Genomic DNA, 26,908 nt, shown 5'->3' with positions numbered 1-26,908 from the left:
GATGTTCGTGCATATCCCTCACCTATTTAAAAGTTTAGTGTTTATTCTGTTATCTGTGTTGCGTTTGTCTTTATTTTTTTCTTTTTTCGTAGCATGTGTTATTTTTGTTTTGATTGTTACTACAAACTGCTAGCCTTATGCTTCGTGCAAAGATACCCAGTTGAAAAAAATATTTAATTCAATTAGTTCGGAAATTCCCCTGAGAAAGCATGCACACGTTTATAAATGTATTATTTACATTCGGAAAAACTTATTTTTTTTAAGAAGTTTCAGAGTTTTTCCGTTCTTGGTATAAATGTGTATTTTATTTTAATACCAAAAACATTTAATACGTAGTACTAAGTGATAATATTCATTTATTCGTTTTATAGTCATTTATTTTTACCATTTTATTGCCGAACAATTAATAAAAATGATCACAATAATTTAAAAAAAAAAAAAAATTGATTTTGTTTTCTTGTAATGATAAATAATGATAAATAATAATAAATGGTGAGCAAATATCGTTTTTCTACTTTCAATTTAAAGAATAAATAAAATAAAATAAAATAAAATAAAATACTCACACCATTCCCCTTGTTGTTTTTTTTTTTTGTTTATTTTTATTCTATTTTTATGTTCATTTTTATGTTCATTTTCATTTTCATTTTCATTTTCTTCGGAAGGTGACAATTAAAAACGTTACGTTAAATTAAATAATTTGAAAACGTTTAATTCATTTAATATTGAAATAATATAATACTAACCCGAATTGGCTTCGGATTACTTACTAACAAAAAAAAATAACGGACTACAGGTGTAGTTTTAGTTGTATGATGTAATCTTCCCATTAATCAGAATACAATAATATTTATTCTTTTTTTACCACTTAAACTTAAATATTTACAAATAAACATAATTAAAAGGATAAATAGAATAATTGAAAAAGAAAAATTAAAGTTAAAATTAAAATCTTAATTTATATTATATACTAAAATTTACCTCTCTTTTAAAAATCTCTCTGCAAGCTGGCTATAAATGATTTCAATTTCTTATCAAATATATCGTTTTTAATAGGCATCTCTAAGGAATAAAAGGGACTTTTCATAACATAATCAGAATACAAACAATAAACCTTTCTCAAAATATTATCAGCGACACTAATTGGCTGTTGTAAACCGTTTACCCAGCTGTGCGGTAGTGTTACCATTATAAATTTTACACCAGTCAAGGTTTGATAACAATACATAGTGAAATCATCTGTTTCAATTTGTTTTATACCTGTTTTATTCCATGATGGGAAACTTTCTGAAAAAAAATCTGGTGCTTTAAACGTAGTTCCACTGCATTGATTAACACCTAATCCAGGCACATAAGGGACTCTTGGTGCGGTATTAGCATTAATATTATAGCTACTATCGTTCTTAAGTTGAATGGCTTTGGGTTTTAGTCGAGATGCTATAGTATATGCACCATGTAGTGTACCTGCGAACACCAACATTTCATTACTACTTAATCTAGGTTTCGAATTAGCATCGTTATTAAACTCTTTATGATATATTAACCCACCAGATTTGTTTATAATCATAAGACTCTCTATACTACCTGCCATATTTCTCTTTTATCGTAAGTTTTATTTTTATTTTTATTTTTTTATTTTTTATTTTTTATTTTTTCCTTCGTTTTAAAGGATAGATAAAACAGTCACTTTTTTTTTTCATAGGTATGAAAACATATATATTTTATTAGAAAAAAATAAAAAATAAAAAATAAAAAAATAAAAAATAAAAAATAAAAAAATAAAAAAATAAAAAATAAAAAAAAAAAATAAAAAATAAAAAAATAAAAAAATAAAAAGCATAAAGTTTAAAACTAAATATGACTGGCTTGTTTTTTCCACCAATAATCCAAATTTTATCTTTTTTCTAATGTTGGTAGATAAAAATACTATCAAAAAATATCAAAAATAAATATGACTTCCTCATCACAACAAGCCACATTGAGTGTGGATATAACATCTAATTTCACCATCCCATCAACTTATAAAAATGAAAGAGAAACCCAATTTTTTGAAACTTATAAGGCACCAAGTTTCTCTGTTTCACTTTTTTCAACTACTAACAATAATAATAATAGTAATGTATTGGATGCTCAAATGAAAATTATCGATGAACCATATTTATTCCAAATAATTTTAATCGAAGATATTAATAAACCCTTATTACAGCAATTTGATGATTTGTCAACTGAAATAGACCCAAAAAAACAAAAAGTTGATAGAATATCCACATCAAGTAACCCCAATAATAAAGAAAAAAAAAATAATTTGGTCACTTCAATTAATGTAGATGTAGATGTAGACAACAACAACAATAATAATCACAGTGATAGTGATATAAATAACAAAATCTACAAATTGACCATACAGGATAAGTCGGGAAAAATGTATTTTGCCTTTAACATTGATTATATTCCATTTTGTAAAAATATGTTAAATCCTCTACTTTCACCAAAGCCTAGGTTGTTGGGCACTAAAATAATAATCCTACCTGGTGCAATTTTCAACAGAGGTGTTTTCATTCTAAATAATGCAAATGTTAAATTTTTAGGAGGCGCTATTAAAGAATGGAACCATAATATAGAGGGGAAAATGATATATTACTGGAAAGCTAAGTTACAACAGTTACATGAACAACAATTAAATTCAAAAAAAAAGAAAATTACAGAAACATTTTGAAATATAGAAGAAAACATTTTTTCAAAAAAGAAAAAAAAAAAAGAAAAAAAAAAAAAAAAAAAAAAAAAAGTGAGAAAAATATACATGTATATAGAAACTACATGCATATGAACTATTGATACAAGCACATGCGTAACATCTAACTATCTAAAAGGGATTCCCACAATCCTTCAAAATTTGTAAAATCATGATATACAATAGCTACTAAACAATATTTAGAATAAATATGTTTCAAAAAATTGTTAGAAGTACTATTTCTAGGAAACAATTTAGCCCATTCCAACCAGATACTAAAACTTTCGTCTCTCCAAGCCTTGAAGGATTCCTCCTCTACTATGGTGGTCTGTTGCACCTCGCTATTGGGGAATACACCCCATGTAACAACACTTGAACTATTTGGTTCCATATTGGTTTCAAAATTACCCTCTGCATCCCCCATATAATAGGTGATTATATTATTGCCAGTTTTTTGATTTAACCCATTCAATTTAAGTTTCAAGTTTTGTTCCCAGTCGTGCTTGCCTACGAAGAATTCAACAAATGCCTTTTGATAAACGTGTCCACCTACTGGACCCCAACCAAAAATCTTATCTGTACTTGAAGAAGCATTTGTGGAAGGTTGGGATGATAATGTCAAATATCCCCTTTCATTCAGTTGAATCAACTCTTCTTGAATTAAGGCCGTTTCTGCACTTAAACCAATATCAGACCATGGTAACGACGGAATGGAGCCTTGTAGGTACCTCACAAAACAATTTACAATATCTTGCAACTTATTAGGATATCCCCAAATTTTGTATGCGGTTTGGGGACTGACTTTTAGCGATGGACCATACCCATCAATTTCACCAAATGCAGGTGACCTGCTATCACCAAATCTCCCATTAGGAAACTCGTCCCACGTAGCATCCCTTCCCAAGGTGCCTGTACCTTGAGATATAGAAACTAACATTTTCCTTGATGGTTGACCTGAGGTAATAATATTAGTATCCAAATCTTTTTTTAAAATACTTCGATAATTTTCTTGTGAATGGCTACTAGATTGTCTTCTTCTCTTTTTTTCCACAATAGCATCATCTTTGTTAGTAGAATCTGAATCATCCGCAATAACCATCTCAGTAACCGTATTATTATGCTCATCCTCCAATATTTGTGATAATAATGGTGACCTACTGACAATCTGGGCAATTGATTTCTCCAAATTCAAAGTATACATGTGAAAACATTTAACTCTACCATTGGTACCTGTATATATTCTAGAAACCATATCCACTAGGATATCAACACCGATAGATTTGACAACGTCGTCATCACTTCTCAAATCAATGGGAAATTTATCGAGAATGGCTTGCGGAATAGAGGCATGTGATAACTTGGAAGCTCTATTGAAAATCATAAAATTATTAATTGGCATCAACCCAGGAATAACAGGTATAGCTGAAGAAATCTGTTCTCTAAAAACCTTTTCAAAACTTAAAAATTTATCAACATCATAAAACATTTGAGTAATTACAAAATCAGCACCAGCTTCAATCTTTTGTTTTAAAAATGGTAAATCACGTAGAAAACTTTTTGAATTAATCTCAGCCTCACTATCACAGTGGCCTTCTGGATAGGCAGCAACACCAATACAAAAATATTCACCATAGACCTGCTTAATATAACGAACCAAATCTACGGCATAATTAAAGTTAAAAATTTCCTCATCTCCACCTCCACCTTCTTGGTCCTGTTGTTGCTTCTCATAGATGTCAGAAATTGGTGCATCGCCTCTCAAGGCCAAAATATTTCTAATACCAACTTTTTGAGCTGTTTGTAAAGCATGGTCGATTACAGATTTAGCAGTATTAGTACATGTCAAATGTAAACAGACTGGAACATTAAATGCATTTTGAGCAATTGATGCTAGCTCTAAAGTCTTTTCAGAAGTAGTACCACCTGCGCCCCAAGTGATTGTGATAAATAATGGGTTTAAAGCAGTACACATACGACCCATACGTGCTAATAGATTCTGTTTACCTGCTTCTGTTTTAGGTGGGAAAAACTCCAACGAAACAGATGGATTGTCTCCATTTAATATGAAGCGTTCTCTTATAGTTTGTGATACCTGTGTCATTATTATGTAAACTAAGATTAGCTTTCTCTTCTTTGAGGTTAATCTTTTCGTTTGTACTAAACTGTAAGATGATTAATTTAAAAAGAAAAATAAAATTGCATTGTATGCGTAAGATAAAAATGGAAATTAAAATGCTATTCTATCCCACAAATCGTATAAAAGAAATTATTTGTAAAAAAAAAAAAAAAAAAAAAAAAAAAACTTGTAAAAAACTTGTAAAAAACAAAAATTACATATAAAATTTATGTGCAAAGTATTTAATCCCGAAACGCTGAGATTCCGAGCATTTACTGCATGTCCTTTTTTTTTTTTTTTTTTTTCCCCCTTTTAATCTAAATCTCTTATTGCCACAACTAAAATATTAACTTATTTTATTCAACTTCTTTATTAATCTACTTGTTAGATGTACATATCACAAGATGAATATCTGCTAATAACTTAAATATAGTCTATACCACATATTGTTCGTTAATCAATAAAGGTCTATAACTCTAAATGCCCCCAGAAAAGGAATCATTGTTTGTTAGAGATGAAGATGATGAAGATAATACTAATTTAATTTCCGAATTGAATAAACCACAACAAAATTACCAAACTATTCACGGTAACAATAATGAAAGTAGTAGTAAACAAAATGAGGAATATGCACAAAATAAAAAAATTACATATACGTACTATGACAGTGAAGATGAAGGATTATATCCTATTATAGAACAAGAAGATGACCAAGATATCACTCAAAACCCAAAAAAGAACATTGATATATACGGCATAAGACCGGTAGATGTTCAGCTTTCGTTGAATTTGCCATTTCAACAATCGATTGTTCAAGATATGCTTGTTGCTGAAGATCCTCTATTAATCCTAGGGAAAGGATTGGGATTGGAATTAATCGTGGCAAATTTATTATACATTTTAAGCACACCTACCCTAATTAAAGGAATTGAAAAACAAAGTTTGGTACTATTGTTGGGTACCACACCTGAAGATAATATAAAAATATCCGAAGAGCTATTCGAAATGTCATGTGTGTCTGACGACCAAGCGGTACGTAATTTTCATATTGTTTCTGCTGAAAGTTCCTCAGTGGATAAAAGACGTAAGTTATATTTACAAGGCGGGATAATATCGATAACTTCAAGAATTTTGATTGTGGATTTCCTTTCAGGTGTTATTAACCGTGAAAGTATTACAGGCTTATTTATTTTACATGTAGAAAAATTCAATAAATTTTCCAATGTGGGTTTCATAACAGAAATGTATAGGGAAGTTAATAAATGGGGGTTTATCAAAGCTGTGTCAGATTCGCCGGTATCTTTTATAACCAAGGGCTTCCAACCATTGCATCAAAAATTAAAGGAATTAAGATTAAAAACACCCATATTATGGCCTCGGTTTCATTTAGATGTTTCTTCTTCTCTTAACACGGATAAGTCCAAAGTAATTGAAATTAAAGTTGCTCTAACAAATTCGATGTCTCAAATTCAATTTGGTTTATTAGAATGTCTTAAAAAATGTTTAGATGAATTAAATAGGAAAACTAGTGATCTACAAATGCAAGATTATTGGTGCTTAGACAGCGCTTTAGATGAAAACTTTATGCGATCCTTGCATTCCATATTGGATCCACAATGGCACAGAATATCTTTTGAAGCTAAACAACTAGTCAAAGATATTGCTACATTACGAAAATTACTAGAAAATTTATTAATTTATGATCCAGTTGATTTTTTCGAAATGATTAACCTAATAATGGAGGCAAACAAACCCTCGATAACTAGAAAATATATGGAATCTTTATGGTTAATGGCAGATGAAAGTCAGTTAGTAGTATCGTATGCTAAGAAGAGGGTATATTCTAATAACATTTATGAATTAGAACATTTACCCAAATGGGAGCAATTATTATCTTTATTGGATGACATAAATCACGCTGAGCTTGAAGTTAACTCTAACAATGATGCTAGCAGCACTGCAATGAATGGTTCCACTTTAATTATGTGCTCTAATGGGTACACCTGTAATCAATTAAGAAAAATTATTAGTCTTCAAAAACAAGAAAGGATTAGAAAATATATGATGGAGAAATTACAACTTTACATAAATAGTAAAGATGATGCCATATCTAAAAAAGTTCTTGATGATGTTAAAGAAAAAACGGAGCAAGCTAGCACTATTGCCATAGCAACAGAACATAATGAAAATGGCACCTCTAATGATAACAACCTTGATTTATCTACTACCTTTACTAGAGGTGCTATTTATGATAACAATCACGCACAAAGTTCCAAAAGAAGAAGGACCAGAGGCTCCTCATATGTAGCAACTGTGAAGAAACTCAAAAATGCAAGTAATGGCGAAGATATTAATAATTCTATGAGTATAGAAGAAATCCAAGACGAAATAACAAAAATTGATGATTTTCTTAACAATGATGAAAATGAAGAGGAGAAGGGGGAAGATAATATTTTTAGTAGTGAAAATTCTGTCCAGGAAATAGGAACCAAAACAATGCAAAATACCAAAATACAAAAAGAATATGAAGTGTGGGAGACCAGACGCATAAATACAAAATATATAGATAAACAAGATCAAATAATAATTGAAAAGTATTTTAATGTCAATTGCGATGCGCTATTAAATGAATTAAGACCAGCCAATATTATATTTTATGAACCCAATCTGACATTTATTAGAATAGCTGAATTATATAGAGCATTGAATCCAGCTGTCCAAATATACTTTATGTACTATAGAGATTCCTACGAGGAACAAAGGCATTTAAATGAAATAAAGAAAGAGAAAGAAGCGTTTACTAAATTAATTAAAGAAAGAGTAAGCCTAGCTAAACATTTTGAAACTGAAGAAGATTTATCAAAATTTAAAAATTTGGCTAAAAGAAAAGTGCAATTATCCTCCAAAAGATCAACTAGGGTCGCAGGTGGTCAACAACAACAACAACTCCTTAATTCTGAGGAAATGGTTGTTGTTGTAGATATTAGGGAATTTAATGCACCATTACCAGGCTTGCTTTACAGATATGGATTTACTGTAATACCTTGTATGCTAACTGTTGGCGATTACATTCTAACTCCTCAGATCTGTGTAGAAAGGAAATCCATACAAGATTTAATTGGAAGTTTTAGGAATGGTAGGTTGGTAGAGCAGTGTAAAAAAATGAGTAAATATTATGAATTGCCAACTTTACTAATTGAATTTTCTGATAACCAATCGTTTTCATTGGAACCATTTAGTGAGTCAAGAAGAAATAAAAACAACAATTCACATCCTATTAGTTCTAAATTAATGCAAGATGAGATTCAAATGCAATTAGCAAAAATAGTTATTAAATTTCCTAATTTAAGAATCATATGGTCTTCTTCACCATTGCAAACTGTTAATATTATTTTGGATCTGAAGAATGGAAGAGCACAACCGGATCCAGCTACTAGTGTTAGCGTTGGTAAAAAAAAAAGCGTTAGAGAATTACATAATGTTACCAGCGACTCTAAACTCACTAATAAAGGGACTTCAGACGAAGAAGTATCTGTAACTAAAATTAACTCCGCCGCTAGCAACAGTGACAATAATTTGAAATATATTTTGGATATACCAGGCGTTTCAAATATTGATTACTTCAGATTATTGACAAATGTGAAAAACAATCAAGAAATGGCAAATTTAACTTTACAAGAACTATGTGATATCTTAGGTGATGTAGAATTGAGTGAAAGGATCTATAATGCAATTCAAACCAGCAATAAAGAAAAAATAGGTGAATAATGATGTAATATTGACAATAACATTAATTGTGATGGAATGTATGGCTATTTAATCAAACTGCATATGCATTCAAATGGGGACTATAGAAGAAGAGGGAAGTAAAAAAAATTATAATATTATTACACACAAACTATTTTTTATCAACTATATTCGAAAGAGTACAAAACTTTATACAAAATATAAAGTAAACTATAGGGGGGGAGGGGAAAGAAAAAAAAAAAAAAAAAAAGAAAAAGAAAAAGTAAAGACAATTAAAACTAATTAAATAATGAACGAAAATATCAAGCCAAATGCAACTTATTTGCCAACTTATTTCTTATTTGATGTATTTCAATCAATTCTTTAATAATACTAGGTTCAATTGTTTGGCTAGTAATCATCCTCATCAAATACTGGTCCTTCGGAATTAAATTAGGTATAGCAAATAATATCTCTATATATTTAATTATTTCTTGTTCACGTGCGTAAAATAATTTTCTATTTTCGTTAATCTCTTCCATCGACTTCAAGTTTTCTTCCAATTTATCATAATCGCCTTGAATGTCAATTAAATAAAAATTCTCACAAGATACCTGGAGTAATATCTTTAAAGACTCAAAAGACTTTTTCACGGTAGAAAACACAAGTGGCAAATATATTTTTAAATGTTCTGCTGGAAAATCAGTCTTGCCAGATTTTAATAAGCTCCCAAAAGCCAACAACTGCTTAGCAAAAAAGTTCAACAAAACACCAAAGTGAGAGCAACTGTCTGCGGACGAAGATAATATCTCAAAGGCCAATTCACTTTTCTTTGGGGTTGTCATTTCCTCGATGAATTTGGTAAATGATAAAATAACCGTAACAGTTTGAGCTATGGTTGGGAAAATATTAATAAACCCCGTAATATTGTCACTGAGCTCACTTAAAGGCAAAGGTATATTAGATGACATAACATATAGTAAGTCCTTTAAAAGTTTAAAATCCTTTTTTTCATCGCCATGATAACTTTTCAAAAGACGTTGAAATATTTTCAAATCGTCAGAATGGAAAAACTCAATTGAATTTTCCCCGGTAGTAGTTTTACCATTTTTGTTATCAGCATCTAAAGGTTCCGTAAAATCATGGAATAATATGGTTTTGAAAAAAATCTTATTAGGATTCCCCAAACTTAATAATTTGGCTATAATATCCATACAATAACTTTCGTAATTTAATTTTGTCTTTTCCACGTTGCCCTTAAATGCTAAACCTGAATCCAGATCTTTTATACCCAAACTAACGCACAAAAATAATATCAATAAAGAGTCACTCAAACTTGTTAATTGCAATAAATGTGATATATTAGATAAAATAAAAGATGTATCCTTTTTAAATGACAAAATTTTCCTTGCTTGGGGGAAGGTATCACAATTTAAAAAAATGGCAAACAACAAGTCGAATAAATATCTTTTAAAGTTTGTATTACCAGCTAAAGCACGAGAATTGAAATCACTAAACGATGAGTTCCTCAAGATCATCGAAATAGTGGACAATTGTTCACAATGCATAGTATGAATATCCTCTGCACTCTTGGTAACTAATTTAGTAAAATGATTATCAACTTCATCCTTAACATCACGTAAACTGGTTATATATGCTTCTATGTTTAGTTTCTTGTTAAAAGTATTGGTAGGCGTTGACAGCAATTCTGTTTTTAAAGGTGGTGGTAAGTAATTCCAAAATTTTGTATGATTAGGGCTCGATGATTTTGAAACATTCGTTTCTTGTGGTATAGACATATCTAAATAAACACTAGCCGGATCTTTAACCTGAGTTATGGGGATTTGTTGAATATCAACACCTGTCAATGAGTCTACTTTCAAATTGACAACATTAGATACAGTTTCCTTTAAAGTCTTCAAGTGTTCGTCATTACCAGAATTTTCATATTTTTCTACATCCTCCAAAGTAAATGGTAAATAACGATTTTGATACCCTAGCCTTTGTTTTTTTTTATTAGTGTTATTATTGACATCAGAGACAACTATCTTATGAATTAATTTAACAGCCAAGGCACAGATTGCATCTATTAGTTCGGTTGATTGATATAAAGTAAACTCTTGTGTAGAATCAGCACTAATAATCAGCAAAGTGTTTAGGCAAGTATTGACATGAGATAGCATGCCACTTTGTAAACACATCGCCATTGCATGAAGGTTTACTGTTCCAATTTCCGGTGCAAAAAGAAAAACCGGTTTTAAAAAATCGATCTTTTCTCCCAACTTAGAAACTAAATTGATATCGTAACCATTAACGTTTTGTAAAGGTCTTGCAAGTGGAACATAATTTCTAATAAACGACTTAACGTGTATCCTTGGTAATTTATTTAATTCTTCCTGTCTTTTTTGTAATAACAATGTTTTTTGTCTTTGAAATTCTTGTTCAAATAATAATTCCTTTTGTTTAATACTTTCTTGTTCTTTCCTACGTTCCTCTTCCATTTCTTTTTTGGTCTTTCTTTTTTTCCTTGGTTTTTTTGGAGCATTCGGGTCCTTGGGCTTACGACCTCTTTTCTTTGGGGCTGGTTTTTCAGCAGGTACTTCTGGAGCAGTAATATTATTGTTTACAGTAGTAACGTTGTTGCTCTTACTAGTAGCTGGCGTCGAGGTATTGATTTTATTATTATTTAGAATGGCTGTAGCATTGGGGGTAGTGGAATTAACAATAACAGATTCGTTGTTATTATCTTTGGCGTTGTTGATGTTTATATTGCCACTAGTATACTTTGAAAAAGTTTCTTGTAAAAATTGGTGCAAGATTCCCCGTTTAATTTGAGTTTCACGAATTCCTTCAGGTGAAGTCAGATATTTTTCATAAGCCAATAAAATTTGAAAATAAATTGTGGCTAATTGACTGGCACTTGCTACAGGGTTGATAGACATGTTTACCCCTAATTTAGTACCAATATCAATCCAATTTTGTGAATTTTGATTAGCTTTTTCACCGCCACCTAACTTTTGTACTTGTGTGTATAATAAAAATAAATTAATTCTATTGCCATTAACTTCAGGTGTTTGTTGCAAACGAAAATTTTTTCTTTTAAATAATTCAATTAAGGATTGCATGAATAATTCTCCTTGTTTAGCGCTTACTTCTGTGATTATTCTTTTTTGAGTTTCTGTATCTAAATTCGCTAAAGACATTGGAACTTTAACTTGATTTTTAGGTATTTGTCGCTGTTGTTGTCGCTGTTGTTGTTGTTGTTGTTGTTGCTGTTGTTGCTGTTGTTGTTGCTGTTGTTGTTGCCGTTGCTGTTGCTGTTGCTGTTGCTGTTGCTGTTGCTGTTGCTGTTGCTGTTGCTGTTGCTGTTGCTGTTGCTGTTGCTGTTGCTGTTGCTGTTGCTGTTGCTGTTGCTGTTGCTGTTGCTGCTGAAGCAGTTGTTGTCTTTCCATTTGTGCCTGAGCTTGCTGTTGCTTTTTAAGGTTTGCTTGTAAAATTTGTTCCTGTTTTAATTTTTCTTCTTTCTGCTTTTCCTGAAGTATTTTTTGTTGTTTCAATGCAGTTAGCATAGCGGCTCTGTCAGCATAGACAATATCATTTCTTGCGCTAGGAGTATTTACTTTACTGTTATTTCTACTCTCATAGCTGCTGTCATTATTTAAATTATTGACGTTATTCACAGTACTCATGTTTTGATCTGTTGGAATTAGTGAGGTATTACTAGCAGCACCTTGTTCTAGATTAATAGTAGTGCTGCTGTTATTATTATAGGTTGGAGATAGTACTAGGTTGCTGCCAGATCTGGTGTTAATATTATTATTAAAGCCATTATCAGAAACGAATGGCTGAATTGTTTGTTGCTGTTGTTGTTGTTGTGTTAGATTAGGAGAATTACTATAAGCGTTTCTAGCTAAAATAGCCTGAGGAGTCAATACAGACGGCGAATTATAACTATTTTGAGTATAGGGAGTTCCTATAGTAGTTTGTGGCGAATATTGCTGTAAGTTAACATTGCTGTTATTACGATTGTTATTAATGGTGACTGGATTGGTATTCTTGTTAGTTTTTGGTACAAACCCTGTCATGTTCATGTTTGCCACATTATTCTGAGTATTCATACTAAAATTGTTATTGCTATTGTTTAAATTAGGAATAATATTGTTATTGTTACTGTTATCCAAGGATTTAGGATCAAAAAAGTTTAAAAAATCGTTATCATTGTTATTATTGCCATTATTATTGGTATTACCGGTAGTATTTTGGAAATCATCGATGGAATTTAAATCTATTCTATTGTCCTGATTATTAAAATAAAAGTTATCTTCATCCATGGTTGTTTTTTGTTATTTTAGTATTGGTAGTTGATAAAAAACAAAAAAAGAAAAAGAAAGAGAAAAACACAGTTATTGTGTGTCCACTTTCGTTTATATGTTTGTTTGTTTGTTTGTTTATTTGTTTGTATTTTTCTTAAATGTCTAAATATTAATTGAAATGTTGTATTACTTTTTCACACAGATGGTGCCAATTATCTTAAATAGATAGACAAAGAGGGAAAATAAAAATAATGATAAAAATAAATTAGAAACATCAAACAAAAAAATTGAATACATGATTTTTTTTTTTATTTCCTTGAAAAAAAATTTTTTTCGTTTTTAAGAGAAGGGGAGAAAAAAAAAAAAAAAAAAAACCAACTTTTGGCGTACATTTTTTGGTGTTATCCGAACTGTTATAAAAGAATACAAGTCCGAACATAGTGTCATTTGATCCGAAAATAAAGAGATTAAGCTTTAATTAAATATAAAATGTACAGTTAAGCCATCTCATTTTCTCACTCGTACTAAAATCTAAAATGATTGTTTAAATGAATTGAATACTTACAAAAAAAAAAATGTTATAAAGGATTGTTACAAATAAAGTGACAATAAATTTTCATCACATACCAAATAGTTTAGAATACCACCTACGATTCTTTTCTTCGTAAATGCTTTGATAAAGCTGAATTTCACCCCAACAATCTCTGCCAAAATTGCAACCAGCCATGTTGACCACGAAATCATGATCTTTATAAAAATATCGTGGATCATCACTAAATTCATTACAAGCACCTGGTGGGAAAGAATTGATACTTCTTAGTGGTAAAAACCCAATTTTTTCTCTAATCCAAGGTTCGTTAGCATATAGAGACTCCAAAGCATCTTGTTCTCTATGTTCCCATAGCATATGTTTCTGTTCATAAGCAACTGGATCCCACCAGATATCCAATAGTAATTTAGTCCACTCACTATTCCTAACCAACATGGATCCTAGATTGAAACCACCACAATCTTGTGTTATTAACATATCTAGAGGTGTGGTATAATCAACATAGGCGGAATCAACATTCATCTCTAATGGGTTGAATCCATCTAAAGTTCTATTAACAATGGTATCTATTCTTTTGAAAATGTGGTCTTCCAAACTGTAGGTGGGTTCCATAATCAAGGTCTCCTCATCCAACCACCAAAACCATTCAGTGTTAGGAAATTCTCTCATTGTTTGTTTCAAAATATCAACTTTTTGCCAACTTTCTCTGTACTCATGGGAATATCTTTTATCAATAGGCATTTCTTTTATAGTTAAACCATAACCATGTCTAACAGCGTATTCTCTTTTATTTTGAATGGACAGTCTTTCAATAGCCCATTCTTGTTCACTTTTCCATCGTAACACACCGCCACCAACATTTGCGGCTAGTATAATGACTATTTTTGGATCTCTGTTATACAAATGTAACCATTTTAAGAAGTTGGTTGGTGAAATCCATAAAATGAAAAAAATAACAGTGGCTAAAATTAAAATCCAACGTTTGTATTGTTTTAACGGTGAGCGATGTGTAGATTTGAATTTTGTATTGGTAAGGTTATTTGCACTATTGGTAGTAGTTAGTGTGGCAGTATGCTTTTCAGATTCGCTTGGTAGCTCCATTGTGTGTAATTATTGATGACACTAGGTTCTCTGTAAAGTATTTTTTGTTTTTGTTTTTGTTTTTGTTTTTTGTTATTTTGTAGATGGAAATAATAAGAAATAGAAAATAATAATCATAAAAATTTTCATATTTTTGTAATAGGCGAGATAAACCTCTAAGCGGAAAGGATCAAAGCTGTGTAAGAAGTTATTTTTATTTTTATTTTTATTTTTATTCTAAATAAATTCTGCTATACTACTATTACCCGGTCTTGTGCATTTATTGTCTTTCACCTAAGCTTACAGAATTACCTAAACACTTCATTTCTTTTTTTTTTTTTTTTAAAATGGTATTAAAGAAAAAAAGGAGAAAAAAAATTTTTTTTGATAATAATTAAGTATAAATACCAATATATACAACTTAAAAGTTAAATTCATCACGGAAAGGCTCCAAATTTAACTTGGTGCCAACTGGCCCAACTCTTTCTAATAAATCTCTTCTGTCCATAGCTATAAACGCCCTTTTTAAAGTCTCCATTATATTAGCGCTATATTTATCTACCTGAGAAAGAGAAGCTCCAACACCAGAAACATCCCCCTCAACCTCATGTAGACTCAAAGCACCTAATAAGTGCTCTACAGCCTCTTTAAAACATCCAATATTTATACAGGAAACTGCTAAATTATATCTTGCTCTGACAAATGTGGGCTTTAATTGCAAAGCCTGTTTGTATGCATGAATAGCATCTTCAGATCTGTTATTATTAGCTAATGTAGCGCCCAATCTATTCCACATTAATTCATCGTTGGGTTGTAATTCTAATGCTGTTTGAAAACAATCTATTGTCTTGTCAAAGTCACCTCTGGTATAATATAACAAACCTAAACCCAATTGAAAATCAGCATCTCTTATTACACTGCCTCTGTTATTATTACTCAAAATATGGTTAAACTTAGATAAAGTCTTGTCCAATACGCTGACAGTATTATCAGATGAACTTTCTAAGGAAGGAAGCGCTCTTAAATTTTGTCCATACTTACCATTTATCCATTTATCCAACATTCCATAAGCGGTCAAATCGTAACCTTCATTAATATAACTAACGCTTAAATTTATCATTGCTTCCAAGTTGCCAGAATCTAATTCTAACACTTTTTCCAAGCTAGCAATTCCTTGCAATTCCAACTCATTAGCTATATTACATTGTCCTAATTTCAACCACGCATCCACATGTGTGGGGTTTTCTTCCACAGAAGCCTCAAAACACAAGATAGCTTCACTTAATTTAGCGCCTTGTTCCATTAAGAGACATCCCATTTCATATGCATTTGGTTTTCCCCTATATTGGTTTTCCTCACTAAACTTATATTCATGTGGTGTATTAGTGTACATTTTATAGTAAGAATCATAATAATCGTCCAATTCTTTATCTGCTGTAGCACTACCGTTTAACTCGGTTTCATTGATTTCTCGTTGTTTTTGTAAGTCTTCCCAAACCATTTCAAAATCATTCTGCTCAGTTATTCCATCGTCATGTTGTTGCTGCTGTTCTGACTCAGTTTCCTGTAACTGTAACTTTTCACTGACCTGTTTTTCCAAGTTTTCAAATTGTTGATCCCACTGTGTTTCTGTTAAATGGGAGGCACTAGTATTAACTTTAGTAGAAGTAGAATTGGAGGCTAGCAACATCGGAGACTGATAAGTATGCATCGCATGGTTTCTCATTAGCATGTTAGAAGAGGAAGAGGGTGCTAATCTGTTCATATTATTTAGTAGATAGTTACTGTTATTAGCAATAGTTCCAGTGGTACTACTGGAAACATCTGTAACGGCAGCTGAATTCCTAAACTCTTGGCTCCAGACATTTGCACCAGGCGAATGCGATGATTTTATTATAGGATAATTTCCTCGCTGCATTTCTTGTTGTTCATTCTGCTGAAATTGTTGTTGTCTTTGTTGAAACGAAATATTATTTATATCACCATTGTTAATATTCAACGCGGGAACCAGTGGCGCTTTTTGATATTGGTGATTCAATAGAGATAGATTATTATTATTTGAAGAAAGAGGATGTGCGTTCTGTAAAACTGGATTTTCCATCATCCTATTGGTGGAAGAAGCATTTTGATTAGATGATTTAAATTGTTGAGCAAATGAAGTGTGATTTTGCTGTTGACCAGAAGACAAATTGATAGCATTACTTCCTCCGTAGAGTTGTGGGCCAGTGCTACGAGAATTATTAAACTGTTTATTGATCTGAGCTAGTGGATTAGAATTAATTGAACAATCAGCCATTTTTTTTTTTTTTTTTTTTTTTTTTTTTTTCTGTGACTTTGGTTATACTATTTGTAATATGCAATATCTTTTAATACTGTATAATAGTTTACTCTAAATATAAAATACTATTATTAATATGTATATATATATATATATATATATTTTTTTTTTTTTTTAACCCTTTTATTTTAATTATAAAATGTATTTAAAATAAATAAAAATTAATTACTAATATATTTTATATATAAGCTAAATAAATTAAACAAGTTTGATTTCATTATTACTAATTATAAATAAATATAAAAGATAAGATAAAAGAAAAAAAAAAGTTTTTTTGCACTGTTTTTTTGGCACTGTTTTTTTGTACGGAAAAGTAAAAGCGGGTGGAAGGGAGCATTGAAAAGATTTATGCAAAATTATGAGCAAATGAGTATAAAACAACTGTGTTCTTTCCCTCCAGCGCTTTCAACTTCCTAAAACGGAGATAATAAATGTTTCTTTCCTTTTTTTTTACCCGGCTTTACATCTTTCCAATTACTATGTATAACAGTTACTTTCCTATTTGTACGGAATATTTCCCTTACAACTTGTCCGATAAGGGAAATCCTTACATTAACAAGTACCAAAAAAAAAACTCGGATAAAAGCGAGTATATAAAAATATACTAAAGAACAAAAAAAAAAAAAAACAAACCGTTCTCACCATAATTACTATCGCTAGTTCTATTTCTCACTGTTATCAACTACTAACATCATAATCAGCAGCTTCTGCCATTCTCTCTATTTAATCCATTCAGAAATTAAATGAAAATGGCTCCAAAGAAAGTTGCTATCAAACATAGTAATAACAATAATACTAATAGACCCTTGGATATTAACGATATTTTATCGAAAAACAAAAGTTTTGTTATTCAAAACACAAATGATTTAAATTTTATAAAACCCAGGCTACTAAGCAAGAAAGAAAGAACTAATTTACCAGTCAATAACAATAAGGTTAAAACTAACAATAAAGTACACAAAATAACTAAATCAAAGAAAAATCACTCCAATGAAAATAAACAAATTATTGAAAATGACAAAAACACTTCTCAGCTTCTTGATAATAATAGCATTGAAGGGGTGGATACCACTTCCATTAATAGCATTAAATACACAAAAAAGAAACAATTCCAGTTTGATTGGTCGTTAAATGATGATACCTCTAGAGAAGTTGACCCTATAATTCCAAAAAGCTTGAAGATTAATCCATTGAAAAACACTTTTTCCAATAATACAATTAACATTTCAAATAAGGGAAACGTACAGTCACAACATTCAACATTGAATAATAACAAAAATAATAACAAAAATAATAACTACCAACACTATCTTGATAAACCTATTAAAGAAATGACCAAAAGAGATTGGTCTTTGTTTAAAAGAGAAAATAATATAACCACTTATAAATCAGATATCGATCCAATAAGAAATTGGTCAGATTACAATTTAATTCCAAGAGATATTTTAACAAGATTAACAATTGATCTAGGATATGGAAAACCAACACCTATACAAATGTGTAGTTTACCCAATATATTAATGAAAAACCAAGACTTTCTTGGTGTAGCCAAGACAGGTAGTGGTAAGACTTTAGCTTATCTAATACCAATTTTTATCAAATTATTGAAGACCCCATCAGTGCACAATAAGTTTAGAGGTTTAATTTTAGTACCAACAAGAGAACTAGCTCAACAAATAGAAGTAGAAGGGAATAAATTTGGAGTTTGCAATTTAAAGTCTATTGTGGGTGGTCATTCGCTAGAACAAATTAATAGAGATTTGAGTCTGGATATTGATCATAACAAAGAATTTGTCTTAATTGCCACTCCAGGTAGATTGATTGATTGCTTAGATATGGGTATTGTTGATTTAAAATACTTGGAAATCTTGGTATTAGATGAGGCAGATCGAATGATAGATTTAGGTTTTGAAGAACAGTTGGATACAATTTACAATATCATACAGAAAACTAGGGTTGCCACTTACAATAATAACAATTTACAAATCCTAATGTTTACAGCTACATTAAACGGTACAAATATCAGTAAATTAGCCGAAAGCAAGTTGAAGAATCCAATCATCATTAAACTAACCAGTTCCTCTGATAAGCCCAATATATCTCAATTTTTCAGGTATTGTCCTCGGTATGATAATAAATCAGGTACTGGGAATCAATATTTATCCGATAAGTACAAGTTTGACACTCTATACAACGAAATATTGCCCCATTACAATTATCCCATTATAATATTTGTTAATTACAAAAAAACTGCAGACTGGTTACTTCAACAGTTTGAAGCAAAAGAGGAACACCACAGCCATTGCTATAGAGTAGGGACAATACATGGTTCAAAGTCACAAGATCAAAGAGAGAGAACTTTACAAAAATTTAGAACAGGTGAACTGCATATATTGATTGCAACTGATGTTGCAGCCAGAGGATTAGACATCCCTAACGTCTCCCTAGTAATTAATTATCAAATGTGCAGGAAACTAGATGAATATATACATAGAATCGGCCGAACTGCAAGAAGTGGTCAATCAGGTGTTTCAGTAACATTTGTCAATGAGACCGAGGATGGCCAAGTAATGCCCTTATTATTTAAATTTTTAAAAAAAAATTATCCATTAAACTCTATAAACTATGATAAAAACGTGGAAATAAAATTTGATTTGAAGGATTATAAAAATAGGGGTGCGAATAACAATAAAAATATGATCTTCTATTGATGGGGGAAAAAAAAACAAACGCAGGATATGTTTTTTTTTAATCATCATTATCTGAATTGTACATAGATACCATGGAATGTATATTGTTGTAAATTTTTTTGTGTAGCATTTTTTGTTTAAAAAATTTTACAGTATCCTTATCAAATATTTCACCATATTCTAATGGCCTTTTATTAGTTTCCTGCTTTTCATTATTGTTTTCAGGCTGCCTCATTACATATTCATTATGGACATCATCCATCAATTTGCCTATCTTTTCATCCTCCAATTCCATTTTATTTTTTTTCAAATGTGGATTAGGATCCTCCTTAGCCCATTTGACAATTATTCCCGATATATCACCATCAACAATTTCCTCATCCGAATCCAATAGGCTTTGTCGACTCATCGCTTCTTTGGCAAATTCGGCACAACTTTGATATCTATATTGAATAAAACAACAGTTTTTTTCCTTCAAGTATCTTATATACTCTAAATCGCCAAATTCTCCAAACCTCTGCTTTAGTTTGGCTTCTAGAATATAAGGTGGGGTATTGTTGGGTAGTCCAGTTCCCTGTGGTGATAATCCACCAATATATAATGTTTTGTTTATTTTATTAAAGCTACCAACACCAGCCATGTCATCACGATACTCACTGAATTTATCTCTTCCAAAGCAATCTTTTGCAATAGTTGTCAAATGCATATCTTTACAAGGGATATAATGTAGATATTCACATTTGGAACCTTTACAACATAAACCTTTTGCAAAATACAAACAAAAGTAAACAGTATTAGTAGCATCTTTGTTTTTGAATTTCTTGATACTACCTTGGGTATATCCACTATCTTTTTGGGGGTTGCATCTGTATTTATTTAGAAACCCCTGAGAATTATTGGAGGAAGCACCATGTGACCATTTATTATACCATATATTGAATATTAGCCCTGTCTGAGGTGGTATATTTGAGGGTAGATTTTCCCGTGACACTTGAACCCTTGCTGGTGTTTTCAACAGCTCTTTAATATCCATAGATACGTGTGTGTTATATTGGAATGAATGTTTGACTCGATATTTTTATTCTAGTAATATCATAAATAGTGAGATATGCTGAATTTTAAGTCGAATAACAACTAAAGCTTGTGTTCATTGAAATCTTTTTTTTTCTCCTTTTGCCTGCCTGCTTATTGTGAGGGAAGAGAAACGAGAATATAGTTTTTTTAAAAGTAAAATCCGAAAGTTTTGTAAACGGACTATCGGATATAATAGAAATATTATATGTACGCGAGTGGGTGTGTGTGTGTGTGTGTGTGGTATAAAAACCAAAAGAAAAAGAGGGATAAATATAAAGTAATAAAAGTTTATTACTTAGATTGCTTTAATGACAAAAGTTTGTATCAGATTTGAATTTAAGATGCATGGGTGTTTTAGTGTATGGGTGTCATTGACAATTGTGACTCTTTTTTTTTTTCCCTTTTCTTCGAGGTTATCTTTAAGATATAAAATTTAAAATTAATAGCGGTTGCAATCAGGGTCACCACAGTATGACACATACAACAAATAAAATAAAAATAATATAATATAATATAATATAATATAATATAATTAAAAGACTAACAAGAAAACTTAAAGTTTTAGTCATTATGAATATTTTTATAAGAAATTTACCAACTCATTTCTGAATAAATATTCGATTGAGTTTAAATTCCAAGCTCATTTCATTCTAGATCAAAATCAATTATATTATTATTATTATTATTATTAAAAAATATATATATACTTAACATTTTTACAAATAAAGCGTATATTTTTTTTTTTCCCATTTATTTATTAACAACCTAAAATAATTTTAGAAAAACATAGCTCAGACAAAAAAAAAAAAAGAATTAAATCTAGAACACTCAAATCAAAAGTTTTTATTAATACAAAAAAGGTATGATCGGAAATAGTTTTGCTAATGGAGAAAACTATGTTTCTTCATCTAATACAAATAAAAGTGATATATTCAATGAACCTGAAAAAAAAATTATAGTCTATGAAAGTCAAATAGCAGAGGATTCTCCCATCCCTCCTGCTACTTCTACTGATAATACCAAACATCACTCAGCTTTCTATAGTTTTTGGAGGTTCATCGCAAATTTTTCTCAGAAAATTGATTCATTAGGTATGATTGAATCTACAGGTATTGAAAGAATCCCATCTTATCAAAGAGGTACTAAAAAAACTCAATTTCTACATGTTTTGGGATTTTGGATATCAGCCAGTGGTGGGTTATCTTCCATGTCTTCCTTCTTTTTAGGTCCCTTACTATTCGGTTTAACTTTTAAGCAAAGTGTTGTTAGTGGCTGGATTTCCATGATGATTGGTTGTTTAATTGCTGCTTATTGTTCTATAATGGGTCCTCAATCAGGGTGTAGGCAAATGGTTACCGCTAGATATTTATTCGGCTGGTATTTTGTTAAATTTGTTGCTTTAGTTTCTATTATTGGGGTTTTAGGTTGGAGTGTTGTTAACTGTGTTGTTGGTGGTGAAATGTTGGCCAGTATTGGAAATGTCCCTATATGGGTTGGTATTGTCATCGTTACTTGTGTTAGTATTGTCGTCGCTATTTGCGGTATCAAACAGGTTTTAAGAGTTGAAATGTACCTCAGCATACCAGTCATGACAGTTTTCACATTGTTATTTATATCTGGTAGCGATAAATTCCACTTAATTAACGAATACAAACCAACCTCAGATACCTCTATAAAGGGCAATTGGTTGTGCTTTTTTTCCTTGTGTTATAGTATTACATCGACTTGGGGGTCAATCACATCAGATTACTACATTTTATTTCCAGAAGATACTCCTAAAATACATGTGTTTCTATTAACATTTTTTGGTCTTTTAATACCAACTACATATGTTGGATTATTGGCTCTATGCTTGGCCAGTACTGCCATGAGCTACGAACCATGGCTTAACAGTTACAATGAATATGGGATGGGTGGTATGTTGTGGTCTGGTTTTCAACGTTGGAATGGTTTTGGCAAATTTTGCGTTGTAGTCTTGTTATTAAGTTTAATTTCTAACAATATCATTAACACATATTCAGCCGCCTTTTCTGTTCAATTGTCAAGTGTTCGTTTAGCCAAGATTCCTCGTTGGTTTTGGGCGTTTGTTGTTACTGCAATCTATTTAATTTGTGCTTTAGTTGGTAGAAATCATTTCAGTGACATTTTAAGTAATTTTTTACCAATGATCGGATATTGGATCTCCATGTATTTTATCCTTTTATTTGAAGAAAATGTTATCTTTAGGAAACATTTCTTATATTTGTACACCAGGGAGTTTCCAAATTTAACGACATCTAACACTTCACAATTAAAACAAGCTTTAAAATACCGTAAGGTTAGATATAATTGGGAAGCATGGGAAGATGATAAAGTTTTAACTAGAGGGTTGGCTGCAACGTTTGCCTTTATATGTGGTATTGGGGGTGTTGCCATTAGTATGTCACAAACATATTGGATTGGACCTGTTGCTGTTAAATTGGACAATGGGGATATTGCTATGTGGCTAAGTATGGGTATCTCTGGTTTAGTATATCCACCATGTAGATATTTGGAATTGAAAAAGTTTGGTCGTTAGATAAAATTGCTTAATGTTTATTTTATTTTGTACATTTATATATTTTTATAAACTCGCTATATATTATTCTACTAGTATTAATTCAATCAAAGAAATTTTTTATTGTTAATCTCGAACCAACTTACCTTTTTTTTTTTTTCTTTTTTATAATTTGATTTAAAAATTTTAAACTTTTCTTTTTTTTTTTTTTTTTAGCGAATTTTTCTAGCTGTAACGCAAAGTTCTTTTCGAACAAAAAAATTTTTTTCAATTCCATTTTTTAACTTATTTATTTTCCATCATTATTATTATTATTATTATTATTATTATTATTATTATTATTATTGATTTCTTTTTATTCTTATTATTATAATTATCATTTCTATTACTATTATTATTATTATTATTACATATTCTTTTTTTTCTTTTTCTTTTTCTTTATTCTTTATTCTTTTTCACAGCAATTGTCATGAGCATTATAGCTTATTTTTATATTCATTAGTTTTAAAATATCTATATATATAGTTTGTTTGATTAATTATTAAAAACGTTACTAATCGAAGAAACAAAAATACATTTACGTACTAAACATGGGGAAAGATAAGAGCAGCAAAAAATCTAGCACCACCACCACTGAAAAGAAGGTAAAGGAAACTACCACCGAAACAGATTTATACGAAGCTAGACTACCGGCTTTAGTTCCATTTGCTGAACCATTGGCTTCCAAGAAATTGAACAAAAAAATATTGAAAACGGTTAAAAAAGCTTCTAAAGCTAAGAATGTTAAGCGTGGTGTTAAAGAAACTGTCAAAGCCTTAAGAAAGGGTGAAAAGGGTTTAGTTATTATTGCAGGTGACATTTCTCCACTTGATGTTATTTCTCATTTGCCAGTTTTGTGTGAAGATAACCATGTTCCATTTGTTTTTATTCCATCCAAACAAGAACTGGGTTCTGCTGGTTCTACCAAGAGACCAACTTCTGTTGTTTTTATCGTTCCAGGCAGTAACAAAAAGGGTGATAAAAAAAAGGAAGAGGAATACAAACCGTATTATGAAGAGGTCATGAAGGAAGTCAAGTCTTTAGCCTCTTAGAAGTACTAAAAAGAGGGTGAAAAAAAAAAAAAAAAAAAAAGAAAAAGAAAAAGAAAAAGAAAAAGTCGTTTTATATATTTGTTCTAAAACCATTTTATATGTAAATTATTTTTTTAGTAATATTACCATTTATAATAAGTTAAAATCGCTATTTGCTACTATAGTCGTCTTTTAAATATTAACACTAATTATTCAATGTCTTGGGTAGGGAATGGTTCGATATTCTATGTGTTTTAGAATGTGTATATATTAGTTAAAAGGTATATTGAATTGCTTAAAGAATTTTAACAATTGTCAAGTTTTTAATGATATTATTGGGTTAATTTTTTTTTTTTTTTTTTTTTTTTTTTAATATATAAAAACTGTTAACATTTTCTTTTTTTCTTTCTTTCTTTCTTTCTTTCAAAAGTTGGTATATTTTTTAAAACGTATTGAAATGCAAATTGCCAATGTTCATTTAACTAAAATGTTTTTTTTTTTTTTTTTTTTTTTTTTTCTTTTTAAAAAACATCTTCTCTTTTCTAAAAGATCACAATAGATTTCATAGAAAAAAAAATAAACATAAAAATAAAAGTGACAATCAAATCATTAGTATCTACACCAAATAAGTTATTTAAAAGGAACAAGGAACAACAAGATGGAAATTAAGAATAACCATACTTTCACAAAACATAGTAAAAGCTTTAACAATAAGACTAAGAATAGTAATCGTAGACATAATAAGAAATTTACAATCCAGAAACCACAATATCCTGGAAACGTAATTATTAGCCCAGGTAGTAGATTTATTGACAGTGCTAGTAATAAAAAAGACAAAAATGTGAAAAATTATAGTGATAAAATGGGTGAATCTTCAAATAATTACAAGATGTTCACTTCTAATCAAACCAATTCCAAAAGAAATTACAAGCTTATTAATAACAATAAACATTCATACAAGCACATAAGACAATTAAAAAATAATGAAAACGCCGGCAATAATAGAAATATTTTATCAACAAATATTGATAAATCCGCAAAGATACCTACAGACTTAACTCAACAATTGTTATATTTGAGACAAATTAAATTTAAATTAAATGCTCCCTTCACCACTTTAAAGAAAAAGAAACAACCATTAAAGGTAAGGTCTAAGACAAAACAGCAACAAAAGAAAGAATTTAAAAAAATAAGAAATAGCAATGTTTTTTTTTTAATAAAATCTGAGGAAGAATTCAAATTGTTATATAATAAATTCAATTCTAACAAAACATTGAACTTTAAGAATTGCAAAATAGATTTCATTAGACTTCACAATAACGATATTGATTGTTTTATAATACAATTGTTTGAATTTAATTCCATGGACTTTGCCATGATTATGATTTTTCTTTTTTATACTTTAGCTAGGAAAACTAATGAAAACTTAAACTTGCATATGGTAGTCCACCAATCCACTAAATTGCCACAAATCGATATTAACAGTAATACAGGGACTGATGCAAAACTAATTATAAAAAAACAACTTATAAATTCAGGTATGTATCCGGGATTCATAGGATATAGAATAATTAGTCATGGTATTAATTTTTTCATGTTGAAAATGATCAAGCTAGTCAGCAAACATTGGAAATTTGATGGAAAAACGGATTTAATCAGAAATAAATTGAAGAAAAATCTTTATGAACAAATGAAGTTGAATAGAAATAATGCTTTGCAATTCAAAATGGGTCAAAACTCCTTTTTAAAAGGTGTTAATAGTTTAAAGAATCCTAATTCATCAAATAAACTTTTAAAATATTTTGAAAAACTCTCAAAGTATAATATTGGTGTTATTGCAGGTGGTTCTGGACTCAGCAGTTCGAAAAAGAAAGATCAATATATTACTACTAATATAAGTTTAAAAAGTAATGATATTACTAGCGAAAAGAAACCAACAAAAACAAGTATAATTAAAAATATGATTATTTCTAACAATAATAATAATAATAGTAATAATAATAATAATAATAATAGTACTAGTAATATTGATATTAATAGTAATAGTAATAATAATAATACGAAAATAACTACCTCAAAATACAACTCATCAAAGGCTACTAATACATCTACAAATTATAACGCTGATAATATCAACAAAAAACCAGACGAGGATATCGTTTCATTATGTCTGCAAATTATTGATAAATCAATTAGACAATTGGAATTCTTGGAAAATTCATCATCGCCATATCAAATCGTAAAAGTTTTTGTCAAATTACCCCGCCCAATATACTCTTTGCCTAATGATAAATTGACTAGCACCCTTTTGAAACCAATTGGTGATAAAACGAACTGTAATATTGTCATTTTAAGTTACATCAATGTACACCAATCACTGGATTGGTTTAATGACTTACAATTACCATTTATAAACGATTTAAAAGAACAACATTGTAAGATTATAAATATTGGTGGGGTTGTGGGTAGTTGCAAACAAGCTTTAAATATGCTAAAAGAAGATATAAAAAGCAAAATTAAGAAATGATTAAGTAGACTATATATCAACAAAATATATACCAATAAGATCTATTTTGTTTTTTCTATCAAGTTATTATATCAGTTTATTATTTTTGATGATCTGTACACAACTTTATTTTTTTATAAATTATAAAATGATGATTGTTTCATTCTTTCGGATATAT

The 26,908-nt window shown here is 30.0% G+C and overlaps 12 protein-coding genes across 12 annotated transcripts; 6 read left to right on the top strand and 6 right to left on the bottom strand.

Moving 5' to 3' along the window:
• Positions 1-988: 988 nt before the first annotated feature.
• On the bottom strand, positions 989-1,591 carry TRS23 (TRAPP subunit TRS23; the record flags this gene model as incomplete). Its single annotated transcript, XM_046080872.1, has 1 exon — positions 989-1,591. The coding sequence occupies one exon, from the start codon at positions 1,589-1,591 to the stop codon at positions 989-991; it is 603 nt and encodes a 200-aa protein (XP_045936059.1).
• Positions 1,592-1,951: 360 nt separating this feature from the next.
• On the top strand, positions 1,952-2,716 carry RMI1 (Rmi1p; the record flags this gene model as incomplete). Its single annotated transcript, XM_046080873.1, has 1 exon — positions 1,952-2,716. The coding sequence occupies one exon, from the start codon at positions 1,952-1,954 to the stop codon at positions 2,714-2,716; it is 765 nt and encodes a 254-aa protein (XP_045936058.1).
• Positions 2,717-2,855: 139 nt separating this feature from the next.
• On the bottom strand, positions 2,856-4,832 carry MET12 (methylenetetrahydrofolate reductase (NAD(P)H) MET12; the record flags this gene model as incomplete). The annotated part of the gene is made up of 1 exon (XM_046080874.1): positions 2,856-4,832. One exon carries the CDS (start codon positions 4,830-4,832, stop codon positions 2,856-2,858), a length of 1,977 nt encoding a protein of 658 aa, XP_045936057.1.
• A 495-nt stretch (positions 4,833-5,327) lies between these two features.
• RAD1 (ssDNA endodeoxyribonuclease RAD1) lies at positions 5,328-8,615 on the top strand (the record flags this gene model as incomplete). Its single annotated transcript, XM_046080875.1, has 1 exon — positions 5,328-8,615. One exon carries the CDS (start codon positions 5,328-5,330, stop codon positions 8,613-8,615), a length of 3,288 nt encoding a protein of 1,095 aa, XP_045936056.1.
• A 281-nt stretch (positions 8,616-8,896) lies between these two features.
• On the bottom strand, positions 8,897-12,904 carry SWI1 (Swi1p; the record flags this gene model as incomplete). Its single annotated transcript, XM_046080876.1, has 1 exon — positions 8,897-12,904. One exon carries the CDS (start codon positions 12,902-12,904, stop codon positions 8,897-8,899), a length of 4,008 nt encoding a protein of 1,335 aa, XP_045936055.1.
• A 601-nt stretch (positions 12,905-13,505) lies between these two features.
• MNN10 (alpha-1,6-mannosyltransferase) lies at positions 13,506-14,537 on the bottom strand (the record flags this gene model as incomplete). The annotated part of the gene is made up of 1 exon (XM_046080877.1): positions 13,506-14,537. One exon carries the CDS (start codon positions 14,535-14,537, stop codon positions 13,506-13,508), a length of 1,032 nt encoding a protein of 343 aa, XP_045936054.1.
• A 400-nt stretch (positions 14,538-14,937) lies between these two features.
• Positions 14,938-16,620, bottom strand: PEX5 (Pex5p; the record flags this gene model as incomplete). Its single annotated transcript, XM_046080878.1, has 1 exon — positions 14,938-16,620. One exon carries the CDS (start codon positions 16,618-16,620, stop codon positions 14,938-14,940), a length of 1,683 nt encoding a protein of 560 aa, XP_045936053.1.
• Positions 16,621-17,603: 983 nt separating this feature from the next.
• On the top strand, positions 17,604-19,565 carry PRP28 (mRNA splicing protein PRP28; the record flags this gene model as incomplete). Its single annotated transcript, XM_046080879.1, has 1 exon — positions 17,604-19,565. One exon carries the CDS (start codon positions 17,604-17,606, stop codon positions 19,563-19,565), a length of 1,962 nt encoding a protein of 653 aa, XP_045936052.1.
• A 37-nt stretch (positions 19,566-19,602) lies between these two features.
• On the bottom strand, positions 19,603-20,577 carry CWC2 (active spliceosome conformation promoter CWC2; the record flags this gene model as incomplete). Its single annotated transcript, XM_046080880.1, has 1 exon — positions 19,603-20,577. The coding sequence occupies one exon, from the start codon at positions 20,575-20,577 to the stop codon at positions 19,603-19,605; it is 975 nt and encodes a 324-aa protein (XP_045936051.1).
• A 903-nt stretch (positions 20,578-21,480) lies between these two features.
• TPN1 (Tpn1p) lies at positions 21,481-23,175 on the top strand (the record flags this gene model as incomplete). Its single annotated transcript, XM_046080881.1, has 1 exon — positions 21,481-23,175. The coding sequence occupies one exon, from the start codon at positions 21,481-21,483 to the stop codon at positions 23,173-23,175; it is 1,695 nt and encodes a 564-aa protein (XP_045936050.1).
• A 569-nt stretch (positions 23,176-23,744) lies between these two features.
• On the top strand, positions 23,745-24,245 carry NHP2 (snoRNA-binding protein NHP2; the record flags this gene model as incomplete). Its single annotated transcript, XM_046080882.1, has 1 exon — positions 23,745-24,245. The coding sequence occupies one exon, from the start codon at positions 23,745-23,747 to the stop codon at positions 24,243-24,245; it is 501 nt and encodes a 166-aa protein (XP_045936049.1).
• Positions 24,246-24,882: 637 nt separating this feature from the next.
• SNU56 (Snu56p) lies at positions 24,883-26,751 on the top strand (the record flags this gene model as incomplete). The annotated part of the gene is made up of 1 exon (XM_046080883.1): positions 24,883-26,751. The coding sequence occupies one exon, from the start codon at positions 24,883-24,885 to the stop codon at positions 26,749-26,751; it is 1,869 nt and encodes a 622-aa protein (XP_045936048.1).
• Positions 26,752-26,908: the final 157 nt, after the last annotated feature.

The sequence above is a fragment of the Saccharomycodes ludwigii genome, chromosome II, assembly GCF_020623625.1.
Source record: "Saccharomycodes ludwigii strain NBRC 1722 chromosome II, whole genome shotgun sequence".
NCBI lineage: Eukaryota > Fungi > Ascomycota > Saccharomycetes > Saccharomycodales > Saccharomycodaceae > Saccharomycodes > Saccharomycodes ludwigii.
Note: the sequence above shows the minus strand (reverse complement) of the source record. Positions and strands in the feature narration are given on the sequence as shown.